Source organism: Dendrobates tinctorius, unplaced genomic scaffold, assembly GCF_039654945.1.
Source record: "Dendrobates tinctorius isolate UK_male_01 unplaced genomic scaffold, ASM3965494v1 ptg000057l, whole genome shotgun sequence".
NCBI lineage: Eukaryota > Metazoa > Chordata > Amphibia > Anura > Dendrobatidae > Dendrobates > Dendrobates tinctorius.
The window spans coordinates 209,600-229,164 of NW_027361725.1; the positions used below are offsets into that span (position 1 = coordinate 209,600).

General features: G+C 42.7%; 1 protein-coding gene across 3 annotated transcripts in view; it reads right to left on the reverse strand.

Annotated features, from left to right (window-relative positions):
• UBR1 (ubiquitin protein ligase E3 component n-recognin 1) overlaps positions 1-19,565 on the reverse strand; it is a 361,652-nt gene that overhangs the window by 193,132 nt on the left and 148,955 nt on the right. For all 3 annotated transcript variants that reach the window (XM_073577633.1, XM_073577632.1, XM_073577631.1), the window contains exon 13: positions 19,264-19,363. In XM_073577633.1, coding sequence (XP_073433734.1) covers positions 19,264-19,363 — 100 coding nt within the window. The remainder of the gene's footprint in view (positions 1-19,263; positions 19,364-19,565) is intronic.

Consider the following 19,565-nt stretch of genomic DNA (forward strand, 5'->3'; position numbering starts at 1 on the left):
GTAACAGGAGAAATTGGACCCCAAAAGTTGTTGTCCAGTTTGTCCTGAGTACGCTGGTACCCAATATGTGGGGAGGGACCACTGTTTGGGCACGCGTCGGGGCTCAGAAGGGAAGTAGTGATGTTTTGAAATACCGACTTAATGGAATGATCTGCGGGCGTCATGTTACGTTTGCAGAGCCCCTGATGTGCCTAAACAGTGGAAACCCCCCACAAGTGACCCCATTTTGGAAACTAGACCCCCCAAGGAACTTATCTAGATGTTTGATGAGCACTTTGAACCCCCAAGTGCTTCACCGAAGTTTATAACTCAGAGCCGTGAAAAAAAAAATCATTTTTTTTCACAAAAATCATTTTTTTAGCCCCCAATTTTTTATTTTCCCAAGGGTAACAGGAGAAATTAGACTCCCAAAGTTGTTGTGCAATTTTTCCTGAGTACGCTGATACCCCATATGTGGGGGTAAACCACTGTTTGGGCACACGTCGGGGCTCGGAATGGAGAGAGTGCTGTTTGACATTTTGAACGCAAAATTGGCTGGAATAAATCGTGGCGCCATGTCGCGCTCGGAGACCCCGTGATGTGCCTAAACAGTGGAAACCCCTCAATTCTAACTCCAACCCTAACTCCAACACACCCCTAACCAAAATCCCACCCTAATAACCCTAACCACAGCCCTAACGCCAACACACCCCTAACCCTAATCCCAACTCTAACCCTAACTACAAGCCTAACCCTAATCCCAACCCAGCCCTAACCCTAATTCCAGCCCTAACCCTAATTCCAGCCCTAACCCTAATTCCAGCCCTAACCCTAATTCCAGCCCTAACCCTAATTCCAGCCCTAACCCTAATTCCAGCCCAAACCCTAATTCCAGCCCAAACCCTAATTCCAACCCTAATTCTAGCCCTAACCCTAATTCCAACCCTAATTTTAACCCTAACCCTAATTTTAACCCCAATTCCAACCCTAACCCTAATTCTAGCCCTAACCCTATTTCTAACCCTAACCCTATCTGTAACCCTTATTCCAACCCTAACCCTAATTCCAACCCTAACCCTAGTTCGAACCCTAAATGGAAAAAAAAATATTTTTTTTATTTTATTATTTGCACCTGGCTATGGGGGTGATAAAAGGGGGGTGTATTTACTTTTTTTTTCATTTTGATCACTGTGAGAGTGTATCACAGTGATCAAAATGAAAAATGAACGGGCAACCGGCAAATTCATGGGCGCCGCCATCTTGGACAATGGCAGGCGCACTGCGCATGCGCCCGCCATTTTGCAAGATGGCGGCGCCCATGATCCGGACGCCGGGAGCCATGGCGGGACACCGGGAGCACGATCGGAGGTCCTGGGGGCATTGGAAGGTGGGAGGGAGCGATAGACAGGGGAGGGGGAGCAGATGATGACGGCGGCGAACGCTTGCCGCCGTCCATCGGTGGCGGGGGCCGATCGGCCCCGCCAGTCGGTGTGTGGGGGGGTCGGGGGTCAGTGTCCAGCCATGTCCGATGCTATTGCAGCATCGGCCATGGCTGGATTGTAATATTTCACCAAATTTCATTGGTGAAATATTACAAATCGCTCCGATTGGCTGTTTCACTTTTAACAGCCAATCAGAGCGATCGTAGGCACGTGGGGGCTAAGCCACGCCCCCAGGGATTAACTGTAGAGTGTCCTTTGTGTGCGGGTCGGGTGACCTTTCAGTGACCCCGGTCACCCGACCCGCAGGGGGGCCATTTATAGCATGACGCCTACGTAGGCGTCATAGGTCGTTTGGGCACGACTTTTCATGACGCCTACGCAGGCGTCATGGGTCGTGAAGGGGTTAAACACACAAAAATTACCTGCAATAACCCTGATAATACAGAGACGAGAGGCTGAATGGATATTCAGGCTACAGTCCCTTACCCCGAGGGGTTTGAATGAGTGTCTATCGTATACTTGCTTCATCTAAATAGACTGTACAGTTTTGAACCTCTGGTTTGGTTATTGCCTGTATTTGTTGATGGATTTGTGTCGAGAAGCTGCATATTCTGCATGTATTTGGATTTTTCTAACATGCACTCGATTGTGGGACTTTGTATTTTATTAATAATCTATGGTTTCTGATTTTATCAGTTTGAAAGAAAACTAGGCATGCTCTACTCCCTTAGGTTAAACTATGTCGGCGGAAAAAATAGAAATATATATATCATGATTATCCAATTTCTCATATTGCCTATGGTGAGTTGGGTATTAACCCTTTGAAGGGGATGTTCACCTAAATATGGGTAATATCCTGGGGTTATCATCCTTGTTCATATGTATGTACCAGACATCGCTTATTTTATATTGTTTAACTCTGAGCTATATCTATGAGCCGAGATGGATGAGAGACTTTGCGATATACGATCGCTATTATGATGCTGTAAATCATGAATGTTAAATATAATGATGGTCATATGAATGGAGTGCAGAATCCCCGAGACCGGAAGTGACGTTGGTCACGTGATCGGAGCCTGTCCCGTGACTTGATAGAGTGCCTGGGGCTGAGGTGTGGAATGCACGCCAGCGTGGACTGCAGATGGAGGGGAAGTGGAGCATGTAATAACAGCGCGACCCGAGTGTGTTTACCTCCGATTATAGGTAGGCGGAGCCTGATAATAGGATTGATTAAACGGGGGTTATTTAAATCTAAGAGCGCCGGTTATGCCTTACATCATCATGGCATCCGGGATCAATATGCATTCCTCCTGATGAACCGTGCAAACGGGGAAACGCGTCGGGGTGGCCTGAACATACGCTAAGTTCCAATTATTTGCATCATTGTATATTGCTCTATTTTTAAGGCCTTATGTCCCTACGATTGAGGGGCTACCTATTGGTATTACCATATGTGATTAAGTTTTTTATTAATGAGGGAGACTATTGCTCCTAGGTTAATGAATATGCCGCTATGTGTGTAACACTCATTGTGGTGGCTTAAATATGTCAAAATTTAATCATTTGTATTATTATATATGGCTCTAATTCAAAGGCCTTATGTCCCTATGATTGAGGGCTGTTACATTGATATTATCATATATGAATAAGTCCTTTATTTATGGGGGAAAAATTGTTGCTCCTAGGATGTGAAAATGCCGCTGTGTGTCTAACATTTTTTCTGGATTTGGATCATTGTGGCAATTATGGGCCTTAATGTTGTTTGGCCTTTTTATGTTGCCTGCTAATTCAGGGTTTGAACCTACTAAATGAAATGTTATATATTGTGTAAGGATCTATTCCTTTCATTTCTTTTCTTTGCTATATTGTTTTCCTCCCTATATTAATATCACCCTATTAGGGGAGAGAGGGACAGTCCACGGTGAGTGGGGGCGCCAAAAAAATCGTTTTAGGGTGCCAACCTCCACGGCAAGGAAGGAGTCAGTGAGGCATATTGCAGGGTTATTGCAGGTAATTTTTGAGTGTTAATATTGTGGGTTATATGGGCTTTTTTACCCTGCACACTGGGATAGGCGTTTTTTTACTATAAGTAATTAAAATTGTTTTTAAGGAAAATATATGTTCACTACTACGAAGAGCCCCAAGTGAATGGAGCGAGATGCAAATCAGGACTACAGCTCCATTAATTCCTAACGGGAGCACAAGAGATATCTTACTGCAGCGCTGAACTGATCTTTGGCATTCCCATTAGAATGAATGGAGCAGCAGTGTGCACGATCAAATTACGCTCTATTAAGACCAGGTCTTCAAAGCCTCAGTTCTCCAGATCTCTTGGTGAGCCAGTGATCAGACCTCCAGAGATCGGAAAGGTATCCACAGTTCTGAGGATGGGGGTTAACACAGAAATTTCAGAATTCCCATTTAAATCAGTTGAAGACCCAAAAAAGTGAACCAAGTTGAATGTAAGATAATGTACCAAAATGATTAATCCTGTTGAATATACAGACAGTAAAATTTAGACTGGATTGTCTGAAAAAGTGCCAAATTTCTCAGAGCCTCATGATGAAAGATAATTGACACATAGTTACATTCTTCCAACTTAACTGTTAAACCAATTTTATTGTATGTCAATACATATTCCAGCTAGGCTCTACCCTTCCGATGAAGCCAAAGCCCTTTCTAATAGGGAACAGTGTTTTTAAAGTGAATCTGTCAGTGGGATCAACCCTCCTAAGCAGTCTATTTGGGCATGAAGGTCATCAGAAGTTGGATAAAGTGATAACGGATATCTGATGCCTTAAGAAAAACTGGATTTCTCCGGAATATGTAAATGAGATGTTAAGATATATCAGATGGACATTAGCTCTGGAGCCAGATTCTCAGGGAGATCTATTGTAAAATGATGGGAGGTGCGACCAGCTTGAGACATTTAATGACTGACAGGCTGCTGTCCTGATCAATATGTCTAGCTCATCGAGAGAAATAGCTCATTTAAGCATTAAAGGGAATCTGTCACCCCTTTGAGATATCATAATGATATCATTCAATTGTGTGTCACATAAGGATTCTCTTAGTACTTTTGCTTCCCCCTGACCCCGCACCTTTCATGCATAAATACCTTTTTTATACCGGTTCAGATGTATGTAAACTGCCGCTGTCAGGTCCGCCGGGCGGGGCTTATTAAGAACTGGCATGACTTCCTCTTTAAACAGGTGTATGGGCTCATACTAGTTGCTAATTATATAATAAAAGGAGATGCCAATCCAATATAACCAAACAAGGTAAGTATGTGCATATATCCCACGTTACATGTATACCAGTAGGAGATACAAAAAAATCTTTAGGCTAAATATAGCATCACAGTGATTGCTCAGTCATAACTACCTACATGGTACATTCTTGTCCCCTCTGCAAAGAAATGTTAGAAAGACAATGCACATATGCAATGTTCTAACCCCTCCAAGTGAATTATTGCACAGTGCTATAAATCATGTATTGTGACCAAGACATATATGACCTTACACATAGAAGTGGACATATGGCTAAAATGTACAAAGATATACATGTATAGTACAAATATAGAATGCAATACAAGCAATGGCCATGAAAAATATAGCCTCACAAATCAAGGTGCACATATAGTAGAGGCAAAAACCAGTGTTTATATATTGCTGCTTACAGTGCAAGCAAAGGCCAACGTTTGGTTGCAGCTAATAATTGCTATAATAAGCACACAAACCAATGTCCACAGTGCAATGATCTAAGCGGCCAGCTAGATATAAAAAGTGCAGAGTGCATAGAGGAGACATACAACTTTGTGAGGCACAATCCCCTGATGAAGACACATGCTTCTGTCAAAACGCGTTGTGGACTACATTAATAAAAGAAGATTTTAAATCTACATTCCCCTCTTTGCGCTCCGTCCGACCGGGTTCATCCAGCATCACTACCCCTCAAATACACCTATGGGGATGATGACAGACCTGCATCCTTAGCAGATCTCTGGGCTTCTCTCCAGACAATTCCAACTAAAAGGGACATTGCAGCCCTGACACCTCAAGTGGTGGCAGAGTGTAAACAGCAGTTTGCACAATTCAGGTCAGTTCTTTCATCTCATAATTCTAGAATTGATGTAATAACCCAAACTCAGAAGAACAATGTGTCGGCTATACTGGTCTTACAGGACACTTTGCACTAGCAGTCCCTGCAGTTATACTCACTTCAACAAAACCTTAATGATTTAGAAAACCAACAGGAGAAATAATCTCCGCATCATAGGGTTACCAGAGTCAAATCAGTTCCAAAAATATCCCATTTGTACTTGTACTTTTATCTATTTTGAACAACCTCCTCAGACTCCCCCCCCCCCCCCCCCCCCCCCAGGGAACTCAATAGAAATTGATAGAGGGCACAGAGCCCTGCGCCCCCCAAGCCCGGATGAACCTCGCCCCAAGGACATAATTTGTCATTCATTTCTATGCCATTGAAGAATCAATTCAAGCTGCAAGGAGGAAGGCCAATCTTACATACCAAAACAAGTTATCGGAATTATGTCTGCCCTCTCACACCATACCCTGGCACAACGCTCAGAGCTTAAACTCTTGCTGGATGTCCCGCGGAAAAAGGAAATTCCCTTTCGTTGGGGTTTCCCCCTCTGTCTGTCCAAAGAGGGTCAGTCATTTTTTTTGCGATCACCTGAAGATCTACCAACATTTCTTTCCAGCTTGGATTTGCCTAAGGTTGTCATACCCCACTGGCCTACTTTAGGATTTAATTCAGCTGGCCCTAGAGGCAAGGAAGGAACACCTAGTAGTCTTTTCACACATTCATCCGATTCTTCATTTTGTTCAGGCCTACGTCCTGAACAGAGCGCCGGGGAGCTGGTGTCAGTCCTCCTTCCAGGTATCAGGATTCAAAGAAATGCTACTTGACTGAATAGTCCAGGGTAAAATAACATACAAGACCCCCTATTCTTTTCATTTCCAAGGAACCTTTGGACTCTGAAGATTTTAATTGGATATATGGTGCCCATACCATGTTTTAAACCATCAGGTTTAAGTCCCCGACTGCTATTATCACTTTTTTGTATCAAGTGACTTAAGGAGTAGCTATATATGTTTAACTTCTGTAACCCACATAGGGTGGGAGCCTCTGAGGTGCCCAATGCAGGCTCGCACAATCCAGATTTGGACGGTTTCCTATATAGTCTTTTTTTTTGCAGAGGCTTTTCCTCTGCTCATGTTTGTTATTTCTTTGGTTAAGATTTTTTCTTCCCTAACCTTTCCCACACTCTCTCTTTGACAATGAGGACGACGTAGCTCTGCCATCTTACACAATATCTATAGATAAAGAATCTGGTTATCAATGGCGGACACACATCGCTTCTATGAATGTGAAAGATTTAACACGCCCAAAAAAAGTGCGTAAAGGGCAATAAAACTTTCACACTCATTATCCATGAACTTCAACCACTGAGGACTCTCAATTTTAAATATTCTTTGCAAAGCCTTCACCAGTTTCACAAGAAAAAGGTACATAATGTATTTTTCCAGGAGACACTTGAAGACGAACCATGATCCTACAATTAGACCCAAACACTACACATTTTGGCATTTTGGTAATAACCCTGAATTTCGCTCAAAAGGAGTTGCTATAGCGATTCACAAACATTAACGCATCAGATCATCAACTGTGTGGTAGATAAGGAAGCGAGGTATATTAACTTAGTGTTCAATAACAGTGGCCAGTTATTTACAATCATAAATGTATATACCCCTAATCAGTATCATGCCAATTTCATTGATAACATAGCAGATAATGCCCTTCCCTTAATCCAGGGTGCCGTAATATTTTGTGGAGATGTAAATGTTACTCTTGATCCAGTGTTAGATAATTCTACAAGGTAGATCACATCTCTTATGCGGCTATCAAGAATATCAGGAGAGCCTTTTTGAGAATGCAGCTTTAAGACATCTGGAGGTTCCAGCACCCATTAGATTAGGATTATAGGTTTTACTCCCATCCGCAAGATTCTTATAGTAGGTTAGACTAAATCCTCCTCCAACAAAATGCCTTACCTTAGCTTTCAGATTCTAGTATTGGTAACATACTTTGGTCAAATCATGCCCCTGTATATTGCTCACTAAAAGTACCATCCCTTATCAAAACATCAGGGTCTTGGAGTCTCAATAAAGCGTTAGATACATTATGTGCCTCGGATGTACGAGCCTCCATATCCAACTTTATTGTTGATCATGGAAATGATACAGCCCCCACAATTAAACTGGAAGCCCTCAAGTGTGTACTTAGAGGGGTACTTATCAAACATGGGTCCCGAATAAAAAGAGACAGAGGTCAGGCAATCAAACTAGCCTTACAGAGAGTCACTTAATCTGGAGTTAATAAAAAAGGTGCTCTCCACTGCAACCCTCAGATCTTCTTAAAGCAAGATTAGAAGCTAAAAAATTACTTGATTCTTCATGTAAACATTTATTTCCGTTAGGTCAGTAGGTTCTATGAGTTGGTAACAAATATAAAAGTGTTCTGCATTTGCTGATGACCTGCTAATTTAGTTTAACTGATCCTCATACTACGCTTCCTTGCCTGATGTCTGAGCTGGCACGTTTTAGTAATTGGTCCAATTTTAACCCCTTAAGCCCCAAGAGTGGTTTGCACGTTCATGACCGGGCCAATTTTTACAATTCTGACCACTGTACCTTTATGAGGTAATAACTCTGAAACGCTTCCATGGATCCTGGTGATTCTGACATTGTTTTCTAGAGACATATTGTACTTCATGTTAGTGGTAAAATTTCATTCAAATAACTTGCGTTTATTTGTGAAAAAAAATGGGAATTTGGCGAAAATTTCGCAATTTTCCAGCTTTGAATTTTTATGCCCTTAAATCACAGAGATACGGCACACAAAAACTTGATAAGTAACATTTCCCACATGTTTACTTTACATCAGCACAATTTTGGAACCAAAATTTTTTTTTGTTAGGAAGTTATAAGGGTTAAAAATTGAACAGCGATTTCTCATTTTTGCAACACCATTTTATTTTTACGGACCACATCACATTTGAAACCACTTTGAGGGGTGTATATGATAGAAAAATACCCAAAAGTGACACCATTCTAAAAACTGCACCGCTTAAGGTGCTCAAAACCACATTCAAGAAGTTTATTAACCCTTTAGGTGCATCACAGGAATTTTTTGAATATTTAAAAAAAAAAAAAAAAAAAAATGAACATTTAACTTTTCACTAAAAAAATACTTCAGGTTCAATTTCTTTTATTTTACCAAGGGTAACAGGAGAAATTGGACTGCAAAAGTTATTGTGCAATTTGTCCTGAGTACGTTGATACCTGATATGTGGGGGGGGGACCACTGTTTCGGCGCATGGCAGACCTCAGCAGGGAAGGAGCGCCGTCTGACTTTTTCAATCCAAAATTGGCTGGAATTCAGATCGGACGCCATGTCGCGTTTGGAGAGCCCCTGATGTACCTTAACAGTGGAAACCCCCCCCCCCCCCCCCAAGTGACCCCATTTTGGAAACTAGACCCCCCAAGGAACTTATCTAGATATGTGGTGAGAACTTTGAACCCACAACGGCTTCACAGAAGTTTATAACGTACAGCGGTACAATTAAAAAATCATTTTTTTCCCACAAAAATGATCTTTTCACCCCCAATTTTTATTTTCCCAAGGGTAACAGGACCCTAAAAGTTATTGTGCAATTTGTCTCGAGTACGCTCATACCCCATATGTGGGTGTAAATGACTATTTGGGCGCATGGCAGAGCTCGGAAGGGAAGCAGCGCCATTTGACGTTTTTTGGCTGGAATTGAGATCGGACACCATGTCGCGTGTGGAAAGCCCCTGATGTACCAAAACAGTAGAAACCCCCCAAAAATGACACTATTTTGGAAACTAGACCCCCCAAGGAACTTATCTAGATGTGTGGTAAGCACTTTTAACCCCCCCAGTGCTTCACAGAAGTTTATAACACCCGGGCGTGAAAATAAAAAAATCGTATTTTTTCCACAAACATGATCTTTTAGTCACCAATTTTTTCATTTTCCCAAGGGTACAAGGAGAAATTGGACCCCAAACGTTGTTGTCCAATTTGTCCTGAGTACGCTGATACCTCATATGTGGGAGAAAACTACTGTATGGGCACACGTCGGGGCTCGGAAGGGAAGTAGTGACGTTTTGGAATGCAGACTTTGATGGAATGGTCTGCGGGTGTCATGTGCGTTTGGAGAGCCCCTGATGTACCTAAACTATTGAAACTCCCCACAAGTGACCCCATTTTGGAAACTAGACCCCCCACGGAACTTATCTAGATGTGTGGTGAGCACTTTGAACCCCCAAGTGCTTCACAGAAGTTTATAACGCCTGGGCGTGAAAGTAAAAAATTTTTTTCCACAAAAATGATATTTTTGCCCCCAATTTTTTATTTTCCTAAGGGTAAGAGGAGAAATTGGACCCCAAAAGTTGTTTTGCAATTTGTCCTGAGTATGTGGATACCCTATATTTGGGGGTAAAACACTGTTTGGGCGCATGGCAGAGCTTGGAAGGGAAGGAGCACCATTTGACTTTTTCAACGCAGAATTGGCTGGAATTGAGATCAGACGCCATGTTGCATTTGGAGAGCACCTGATGTGCCCAAACAGTGGAAACCCCCCAATTATAACTCCAACCCTAACCCCAATCTGAGCCCTAACCCTAGTCCTAATGGGAAAATGGAAATTAAACACTTTATTTTATTATTTTTCCCTAACTAAGGGGGTGATAACGGGGGGTTTGATTTACTATTTATGGTGGTTTTTATGTTTGGCGGCTGTCACCACATATTGAGAGCTATAGTTTTTCCGTATTTTGACCCACCGAGTCATGTGACGTCTTATTCTTTGCGGGACGAGTTGACGTTTTTATTGATACCATTTTCGGGCACGTGACATTTTTTGATCGCTTTTTATTCTGATTTTTGGGATGCAGAATGAACAAAAATCAGCGTTCCATGAATTTCTTTTGGGGGGGGTGTGTTTACACCGTTCCGCGTGCGGTAAAATTGATAAAGCGGTTTTATTCTTCGGGTCGGTACGGTTACAGCGATACCTCATTTAGGTCTTTATGTTTTGTCGGTTTTTTGCAATGAAAACAATTTTATATAAAAATATTTTTGCATCGCTTTATTCTGCGAGCTATAACTTATTTTTTGCGGATGACGCTGTATGGCAGCTCGTTTTTTGCGGGACAAGATGACGTTTTCAGCGGTACCATGGATATTTATATGCGTCTTTTTGATCGCGCGTTATTGCACTTTTTGTTCGGTGGTATGATAATAAATAATTTTTTGCTTCGTTTTTTTATTTTTATTTTTTAAGGGGTTCGCTAAAGGGGTTAACTAATGGGACAGTTTTATAGGGCGGGTAGTTACGGACGCGGCGATACCAAATATGTGTACTATTATTGCTTTGTTTTTCTATTTTCAAAAAATGAATTTATTGGGGGATTTTTTTTTTTACTAATTTAACGATTTTTTTTAAATTTTTACACCTTTTTTTAAACTTTATTACATAGTCCCAGGTGGGACATCACTGTCCTGTGACAGATCGCTGATCTGTCACATCACAGATCACTGTGACAGATCAGCAATCTGTCACAGGCAGTTCTGCAGACTTCCTCATGCCTGCGCTTTGCAGGCAGTGAGGAAGTCAGCTCCCTACAGGCCTGTAGGGAAGGAGTCCCCCCGCAGCAGCGCTGCACATTGCGCTGCCGTGGGGGGCTCAGGGAAGCACGGAGGGAGCCCCCTCCCTGCCGATGCTTCCATTTAATCCCCAGTACACCGCGATCATGTTTGATCACGGTGTACAAGGGGTTAACACGTCGGGGCGGTCCGTGACCGCTCCTGACACATTGTGCCGGGTGTCAGCTGTGATAATCAGCTGACACCCGGCCACGATCAGCGGCGCTCACCACGTGGGCGCCGCTGATCGCATTAGACGTACTATCCCGTCCTTGGGAGTTAAGTCCCAGGGCACATGGACGGGATAGTACGTCTAATGGCAGAAAGGGGTTAATATCAATCTCGAAAAATCTGAAGTCCTATGCATTTCCCTACCCTTGCAAATGGTGAATGTTCGGAGAACTAATTTTCCATTTAAATAGCCCTCAAATAATCATTAACTACTTGGGCAACATTATTTCAGCGGATTTATCAGAATTGTTTGACTTGAACTTTGGTCGATTTTTGTCCAGATTGGAAGGGGGGATTTTGGGGGTATAAGTTTGTCGGACAGCCAAAAATATTATCTGGTGTCCACCCATGCAAGAATCTTAGATATTCTGCACTGTAGAGAATCTAAATTGTGGGTACGTATGGCCTATGAGTCTTGTCGTACATCAGTTTCCACTCTACCATGGACTTGGCCTATTTTGGCCTGAAACATCCCTATTCCATTTAGTCTCAGGCAAACACTCCAAAATGTCAACATTCCCAGTATAAAGGGAATTCTAACTGACCCATTAGGACTGTTATCCCCAATAACAGATAACCCAAAGTTTCCATCCAGGGTCTCCTCAAGCCTTTTTCTGGGTAGTTCCAAGAAAAACTGCTTGCGTCTGTATCATGTGGCCTCTGAGTGTGTATTGCTTTCCCTCTCATCCATTTTAGGTGATTGCCCACAGAAAGCAAGATATTCTTTTGAATATACTTCAACTAGGGCATTTTTTCTCTACATTTGCCAATCATTTAGAATGGGGTGCACCCCCTTTCTTCGTTTGAGTCCCTACGTATGGCTTCCACTAATTCTGCGCATGCAATTTCCAATATCTATAAGCTTCTACTAAATAGTGATCTGGATATGCTTCCCACTTTTTGTAAGGTGTGGGAAACGGGAGATCCATCAAATCTTCACAAAGAACAATGGTATAAATGTTTCCATCTCTCCAATCTAATATAGCCACTAAAGCTCAAGAAACAATTTATAAAAAAGTATCTAGATGGTATGGTGTTCCTTCGGTCTTGCATAAATGGTTCCTGGGAGTATCTAACTTGTGCTGGTGATGCGGGGCCCATGTGTGATCGATGATTCTTGGCATCTCAAATTGTTACTATTAAAAACAATATGTCTAACTGTTGATCACGGAAATTATGATAGAGCCCCCACTATTAAATGGCAAGCCCTCATAGTACATACCAAGTCTGCATTAGTGATTTGTCCTCAGTTCATATAAACATTACTTCTTTTCTCTTCTCCTTGTTAGTTTAACAGGTTGTCAATTGTCTTTTGCAAACTACCGTTGATACTGTATAGAGTTGTTTGTTTTCATGTTACTACACAAATCTCTACTTCAGTAGTTACTGTGGCTCCCCTGAGGCTCAGTCGCCACAGAGGTACTGCACCTCCTCCTGAGGTGTGGTGCCCCACCATCCAGGCAAGTTGGAGGCTCCTGACCATGCTCCAACACTTGCACCCCACACAACAGTAGTTCAGCAAAGCCACATTGCGGCTCCCTGCTTGGAGGGTAGCAGAGCACCTTTGGTGGCTCCCTGCTTGGAACACGAAACGTGCTGGGAGGCGGGTGGAGTTAGAATACATGAAAGAGCGGGAATGTTTAGGATTACAGGTCAGTCTGGGAGAGGAAGCCACTCAGAGGAGTGAGGAAAGAAGATCCCTGAGAGAGGGATGGAGGAAGGAGGTGCTGCAGCAGACCTCAGTGACCTGGGTCTGCTGGCACAGGAAAGGAAAGAAGGAGAAAGACATTGAACTGAAACCTGATCTTCCATAAGAGAGATTAGAACGGAACGAATGAGTAAAAGGGAACCATAGACGTGGGTTAGAGGAAGAAACCTGCCTAGAAGTTCTAAGCGCAAGGCCGGGGCCCGGTCCCTGAGGTTGTATGGACACTAATGGTTCTGCAGCAGACACCGGTGGAGTAGTGGGCTGTAAATGCACTACTCCCATCTCAGACTTGGGGGCACAACAGCAACTTGGATAGTGAGCTGGGACTCAGGAGTGAGGAGTCCCCGAAGCAGGCTACAGCTGTCTTCCGTACAAGTAGAGTTCTTAGAAACATCTCTCAGGAGGAACTCCAGTGTAACTCAGTACTAGGAGTACTTCACACTTAAAGGCGCTATAGAGGAGACGTTCAGAAAGGCACATGTTGGCGGAGCGTTGGAAAGGAGCATTCCATCTTGCCTGGAGGTTGACCGAGTCCCTGACCCGGAGGACACGGCACGGAGGCAGGCACCTATGTGTACTACAGACTGAGTAAAGCTTTGGAACTACAAGCCCTGGTGTCCTCCATTGATTCTTGCGTCAACACACCCAGCACTGCTACATCTGGGTTCCAGCTTCTACACTGCTTGTGCCTCTCTCCTCTAACTCCACATCTACACTGCCCTGGGGCAACAGCTTCACCTGTGGGGAGCTTCACCATCTTAGCTGCAACACACCACCAGCCCCAAAGGATCTGCAAGTAGCGTAGGCTTAACATCTCACTTGCCGAACACCACAGGTGGCATCACGAACTATTCCATTAACTACATTCCACCATTCAAACTCCCCCTATTAATTGGGCGCCCAGGGTCACGGACCAGGTCCCCGCTGCTGTGACACATCCCGCCAACACGGGTCCGGTACCGAATACCCCACAGCCCTGGGAGGGCGACCCATTACCATTTCATTTTCTTCTTTTGAACCTGTTGCTATGTTTGTTTTTGTTGTGTATCATAAAAATAAAATTCTAGTTAAGAAGATTAGGCATTTTGCCTCAACCCTGTTTCCCAGCTTGAAGGATTCTATTCTAACACCCTTTCAACGATTTTGTAGACATGGCCCCTCAAAAGGTTCAATAACGGACATAGAATATTTTACAAAACCCTGATGACTCTTGTCAGACTTAAATGCCCAGATGGGAAAATTATTTATTTGGGTAAAAATAAGTGATGTTGATTGGAGACTTGTTTGGTTATGAACATCCATTACAGCTTCTTGTATCACTTTCAAAGAAAGCCAATACATGATCCCCCATTTCTGGTATCACACTCCAGAGCTCCCACACAAGCTAGACTCATCTTTTTCTCTCTTGTTTTGGAGATGTTCCCTGACAAAAGGATTTGCGCCTTCCATTTATTTTGGGATTGTTCCCTGATAAACACAATTTTCATATGACCCTACCATTAAAACTTGAGTTTCTCTTATTTAATGGGGGATGTCCACTACTAGGACAATCCAGTCTTAAACTAAATGTTCAGCCCCGATAAGATCATTAAACCCATACTCCCCTCCCATTCCAGTGGTGTCAGCAGTCAGTGCTCAATCAGCGCTGACATCACCGTCTCCACCTTTGGAGAAACTGAACATGAAGAGAAAGTTCGGGCTGCAGCTGATCTCTGGCTTCCTCTTCAAGTTCAGTTTCTCCGAAGGTGGAACCAGTGACGCCAGCACGGATTGGGCGCGGGGTGCACAACACCACATCACAGCCATGGAGAAGAGAGCAAGTGTCGACACTGGCAAATGATGAGAGTATAGGCTTTAATTGCAGCCGAACATTTAGTTTAAGGAGGAGTTTTCCTAGTAGTGGACAACCCCTTAAATATCTTTTCATGGACTACATCCAAGACAACCATTAAACTTCTTTTGCATAAACTGACAGATGGAAGAGGTTTGATAGCAAACCTCTCCCCAGTCTCTGCTCATCCTATTCACTAGGATCAAAAATCCATGGGCCTCGCTAGCCTGAGAATACTAGGCTGCAGCGGTCTGCTTTTTCCTTTGCTGGTTAGCAAAAATAGAGGGACCCCCATGCTATTTTTTTTTTTTTTTAATTATCTAATAAAGGAGGGGAACTCTCTGCTTTCCTCCACTTCTTGTCAAGTACGTCCACCTGTGTCACAAGATTCACCATTATGTAAATTAGTACACATGCATAATAAGCTGCGTTCCTGCACTTAATACGCATATGAGTAGGAAGATAATGCGGTTTTACCGCATCTCATGAAAGTGTATGGGTTATTTACGCAGCGAATACAGAGCGTCTCCGATACATAAATTGACACGCTGTGGTCAGGAAAGATGTGCCACATGTCTGGCTCCACAGGTAAGCCGCAGGCACCGCTGCACGTATAGTGGGCAAGGGATTTCTTGAAATCCCATCCACTATGCTGTAACAGCTGGACGCTGCAGGTTGGACATTGTGGATGTACGCAGCGTCCAACATGCAGCGTTTAGTGACCGTGTGCACATACCCCCCAATATATCTAAAAACAGGAAATCACTTTTTCCTTCCCAGAAGCCAAATTTCATTTAGCTTTATTTCAAGTGACAAAAAAACCTCACATACAATGAAAAAACGCATAACAAACGCAGGTGACCTCCGATGCAGATTTCACCCGAGTCAAATCCTGAGCCATTTAATGTCTAAAGCATAATCTAATGCATATCTATTAAGCGTGTCACCGGTTTACCACAACAGAGGAGCCAGAAGACTGCAGTTTCCAATTTATCCTCCTGCACTGATTAGAAGCACTTCACTTTCATATTAAACATAACATGTTTTTTTCAGCAGTGCAGGTGTTAATCTCAGTAGAGAGCTCCTGGAAGCTTTCCTGCATTAAGGCTCTCAGCTGTGCACTCCCATCTCATATATAAAATGGGTCCTTGTTAGCACTAATTGTCAGAGTGGCTTATGCTGCATGGATTGAGGTTATATGAAAAGTTGTTTGGTGGATATATAAAGGTGTATCTCACAAAATTAGAATATCAAAAAGTTAAAGTTATTTTAGGTCTTCGATACAAAAAGTAAAGCTCATATTAGATTGTAATGACCAACAGTGATGTATTTCAAGTGTTTATTTCTGTTAATGTTTATGATTATGGCCTAGCTGACCAGCGATTTCTCTTTTTTTTTTTTTTTAAGGGACCACATCACATTAAGTCACTTTGAGGGGTCTATATGATAGAAAATACCCAAAAGTGACACCATTCTAAAAAATGCACCCCTCAAGGTGCTCAAAACCACATTCAATAAGTTTATTAACCCTTCAGGTGCTTCACAGGAATTTTTTGAATGTTTAAAAAAAAAATAAAAATGAACATTTAACTTTTTTCCACAAAAAAAATTACTTCAGGTACAATTTTCTTTTTATTTTACCAAGGTTAACAGGAGAAATTGGACTGCAAAAGTTATTGTGCAATTTGTCCTGAGTACGCTGATACCTGATATGTGGGGGAGGGAAACCACTGTTTCAGCGCATGGCAGTGCTCAGAAGGGAAGGAGTGCCGTTAGACTTTCAATGCAAAATTGACTGGAATTCAGATAGGATACCATGTCATGTTTGGAGAGCCCCTGCTGTGCCTAAACTGTGGAAACCCCCCACAAGTGACCCCATTTTGGAAACTAGACCCTCCAAGGAACTTCTAGATATGTGGTGAGAACTTTGAACCCCCAAGGGCTTCACAGAAGTTTATAATGTACTGCCGTACAATTAAAAAATCATTTTATCCACAAAAATGATCTTTTCACCCCCAATTTTTAGTTTCCCAAGGGTAACAGGACACCAAAAGTTAGTGCAATTTGTCCCAAGTACGCCAACACCCCATATGTGGGGGTAAATGACTATTTGGGCGCATGGCAGAGCTCGGAAGGGAAGCAGCGCCATTTGACTTTTTTGGCTGGAATTGAGATCAGATGCCATGCTGCATTTAGAAAGCCCCAGATGTGCCTAAACAGTGGAAACCCCCCACAAATGACATTTTGGAAACCAGACACCCCCCCCCCCCCCCCCAAGGAAGTTCTGTGTGATGAGCACTTAGAACCCCCAAGGGCTTCACAGAAGTTTATAAAGTAAAACCATAAAAATAAAATAATATTTCTTTCTACAAAATTTATATTTTTGCTCCCAATATTTTATTTTCTCAAGGGTAACAGGAGAAATTGGACTCCAAAAGTTTTTGTGCAAATTTGTCCTGAGTTAAGGGCATGTCACACTAAGAGATATCGCTAGCAATATCGCTATAACTAGTGACGTTATAGCGATATTGCTAGCGATATCTCTGTGTCTGATACTTACCTACGACTGGTTATCGCTGATCGCACGAGAACGTTCAGGACTGTTTCTCGTTGTCAGTTTCCTGTGGCGCTTCCTGCTGTGAGGATGAGCGACGCGTGGAGACGGGCGGGAGGACGCAGGATCGCCTGGTGTGACAGGTAAGTAGCGACCCCCCTCCCCAGCGATGTCGCTAGTGAGATCTGCCTGTGTGGCAGCTCACTAGCGACCACTTAGCGATGTACCAGCGATCCTGACCGCGTCATATCGCTGGTCGGGATCGCTGGTACATCGCTAAGTGTGACAGTACCTTAACAGTGGGGGTAAACCACTGTTTGGGCATATGGCAGAGCTTGGAAGGGAAGGGTTTTTTTTTTTTTTTTAGCGGGTTTATATGTTTGACAGCTGTCATACGCTAAAAGACGCTTTTTTTATTGTAAAAAACAGTTTTTGCATCACCACATTGTGAGAGCTATAATTTTTTACATATTTTGACCCACCGAGTCATGTGAGGTTTTCTTGTTTTTGAGGGACGAGTTGACGTTTTTATAGGTACCATTTTCAGGCACGTGACTGATTTTTTTTATTCCGATTTTTGGGACACAGAATGAACAAAAACCGGCATTTCATGAATTTCTTTTGGAGGTGCGTTTACACCGTTCCGCGTGGGGTAAAATTGATAAAGCGGTTTTATTCTTCGGGTCAGTACGATCACAGCGATACCTCATTTATTTTTTTTAGGTTTTGGCGCTTTTGTGCAATAAAAACAATTTTTTATAAAAAAATTTTTGCGTCGCTTTATTCTGCGAGCTACAATATATTTTTTTGCGCATGGCGGCTCGCTATTTGCGTGACAAGATGACGTTTTAACCAGTACCATGTTTATTTATACATGTCATTTTGATTGCGTGTTATTGCACTTTTTGTTCGGCAGTACAATAAAGTATAGGTTTTTGCCTTTATTTTTTTTTTAAAGGGGTTCACTAAAGGGGTGAACTAGTGGGACAGTTTAATAGGGCAGGTCGCTATGGATGCGGAAAAACTAAATGTGTATTTTTGTTTTTGGTTTTATTTCCAAAAAGAAAAGAATTAGTGAGTTTATTTAGGATTTTAATAAATTTTTACACTTTTTTTCACTTTATTATAAGGTCCCAATGTAGGCCATTACAATAAAGTGTCAGATCGCTGATCTTACAGATTGCACAGCATTCTGTCAGATCAGCGATCTGACAGGCGCTGCACAGGCTCTCAGTGCTTGTTCTCAGCAGGAACTGAGGAAGCCGCCTCCCTGCAGGCCCCCCGCGGCCATATTGGATCCAGTGGCCTGCAGGGAGGATACCCTCGGAGCAGCACAGCACATTGCGCTGCTTTGAGGGTCTCAGGGGGAGCCCCCTCCCTGTGCGATTCTTCCCTAATACCCCGATACACTGCGATCATGTTTGATCATAGTGTGCCAGGGGTTAATGTGCCAGGGGCGCGCAGCTGATCGTTATGACGTACTATCCAGTCCCCGGTCATACAGGCCAGGGTACCGTGGATGGGATAGTATATGAGATGTCAGAAAGGGGTTAACTACATAAAATATAGGTGCCAAGTTTCTTTGAACAAGAGCTGCAGCTGGCGCACCTAGCTCTACAATGCAGCTGTATGCATTCAAATGTGGCATATCAAGAAGACATGCAAAATTTGCACAATTTCCATTAAATGGAATAAAGGGGGTGGGGGAACAAAAAAAAAAAAAAGAAAAAAAAAAAGTTCATTAGTAAGATTTTGTTAAGATTACCTGCATACAGGATAAAACACTTAATAAAGAGCAGAATCCCTCAACAAACTTTTCTTTCAGTTTATGCGTCCATGAAGTAGGTTTACTAATGAGAATATACCTAAAAAAAGCAAAATGGAAAACTAAAACATTAAACATTAAATTTAAAACAAGATTTTGTGCATACACCTTAAAGTCTTTTCCTGGAAGCCTTCATTGGGGTGACACAGGAAACCATAGGTGTATGCTGTGGAGGCTGACAAATGGCCAACTCATCTCCAGCACTGTACACCCATCGACTGAAAACAAGTTAATCAGTTCAT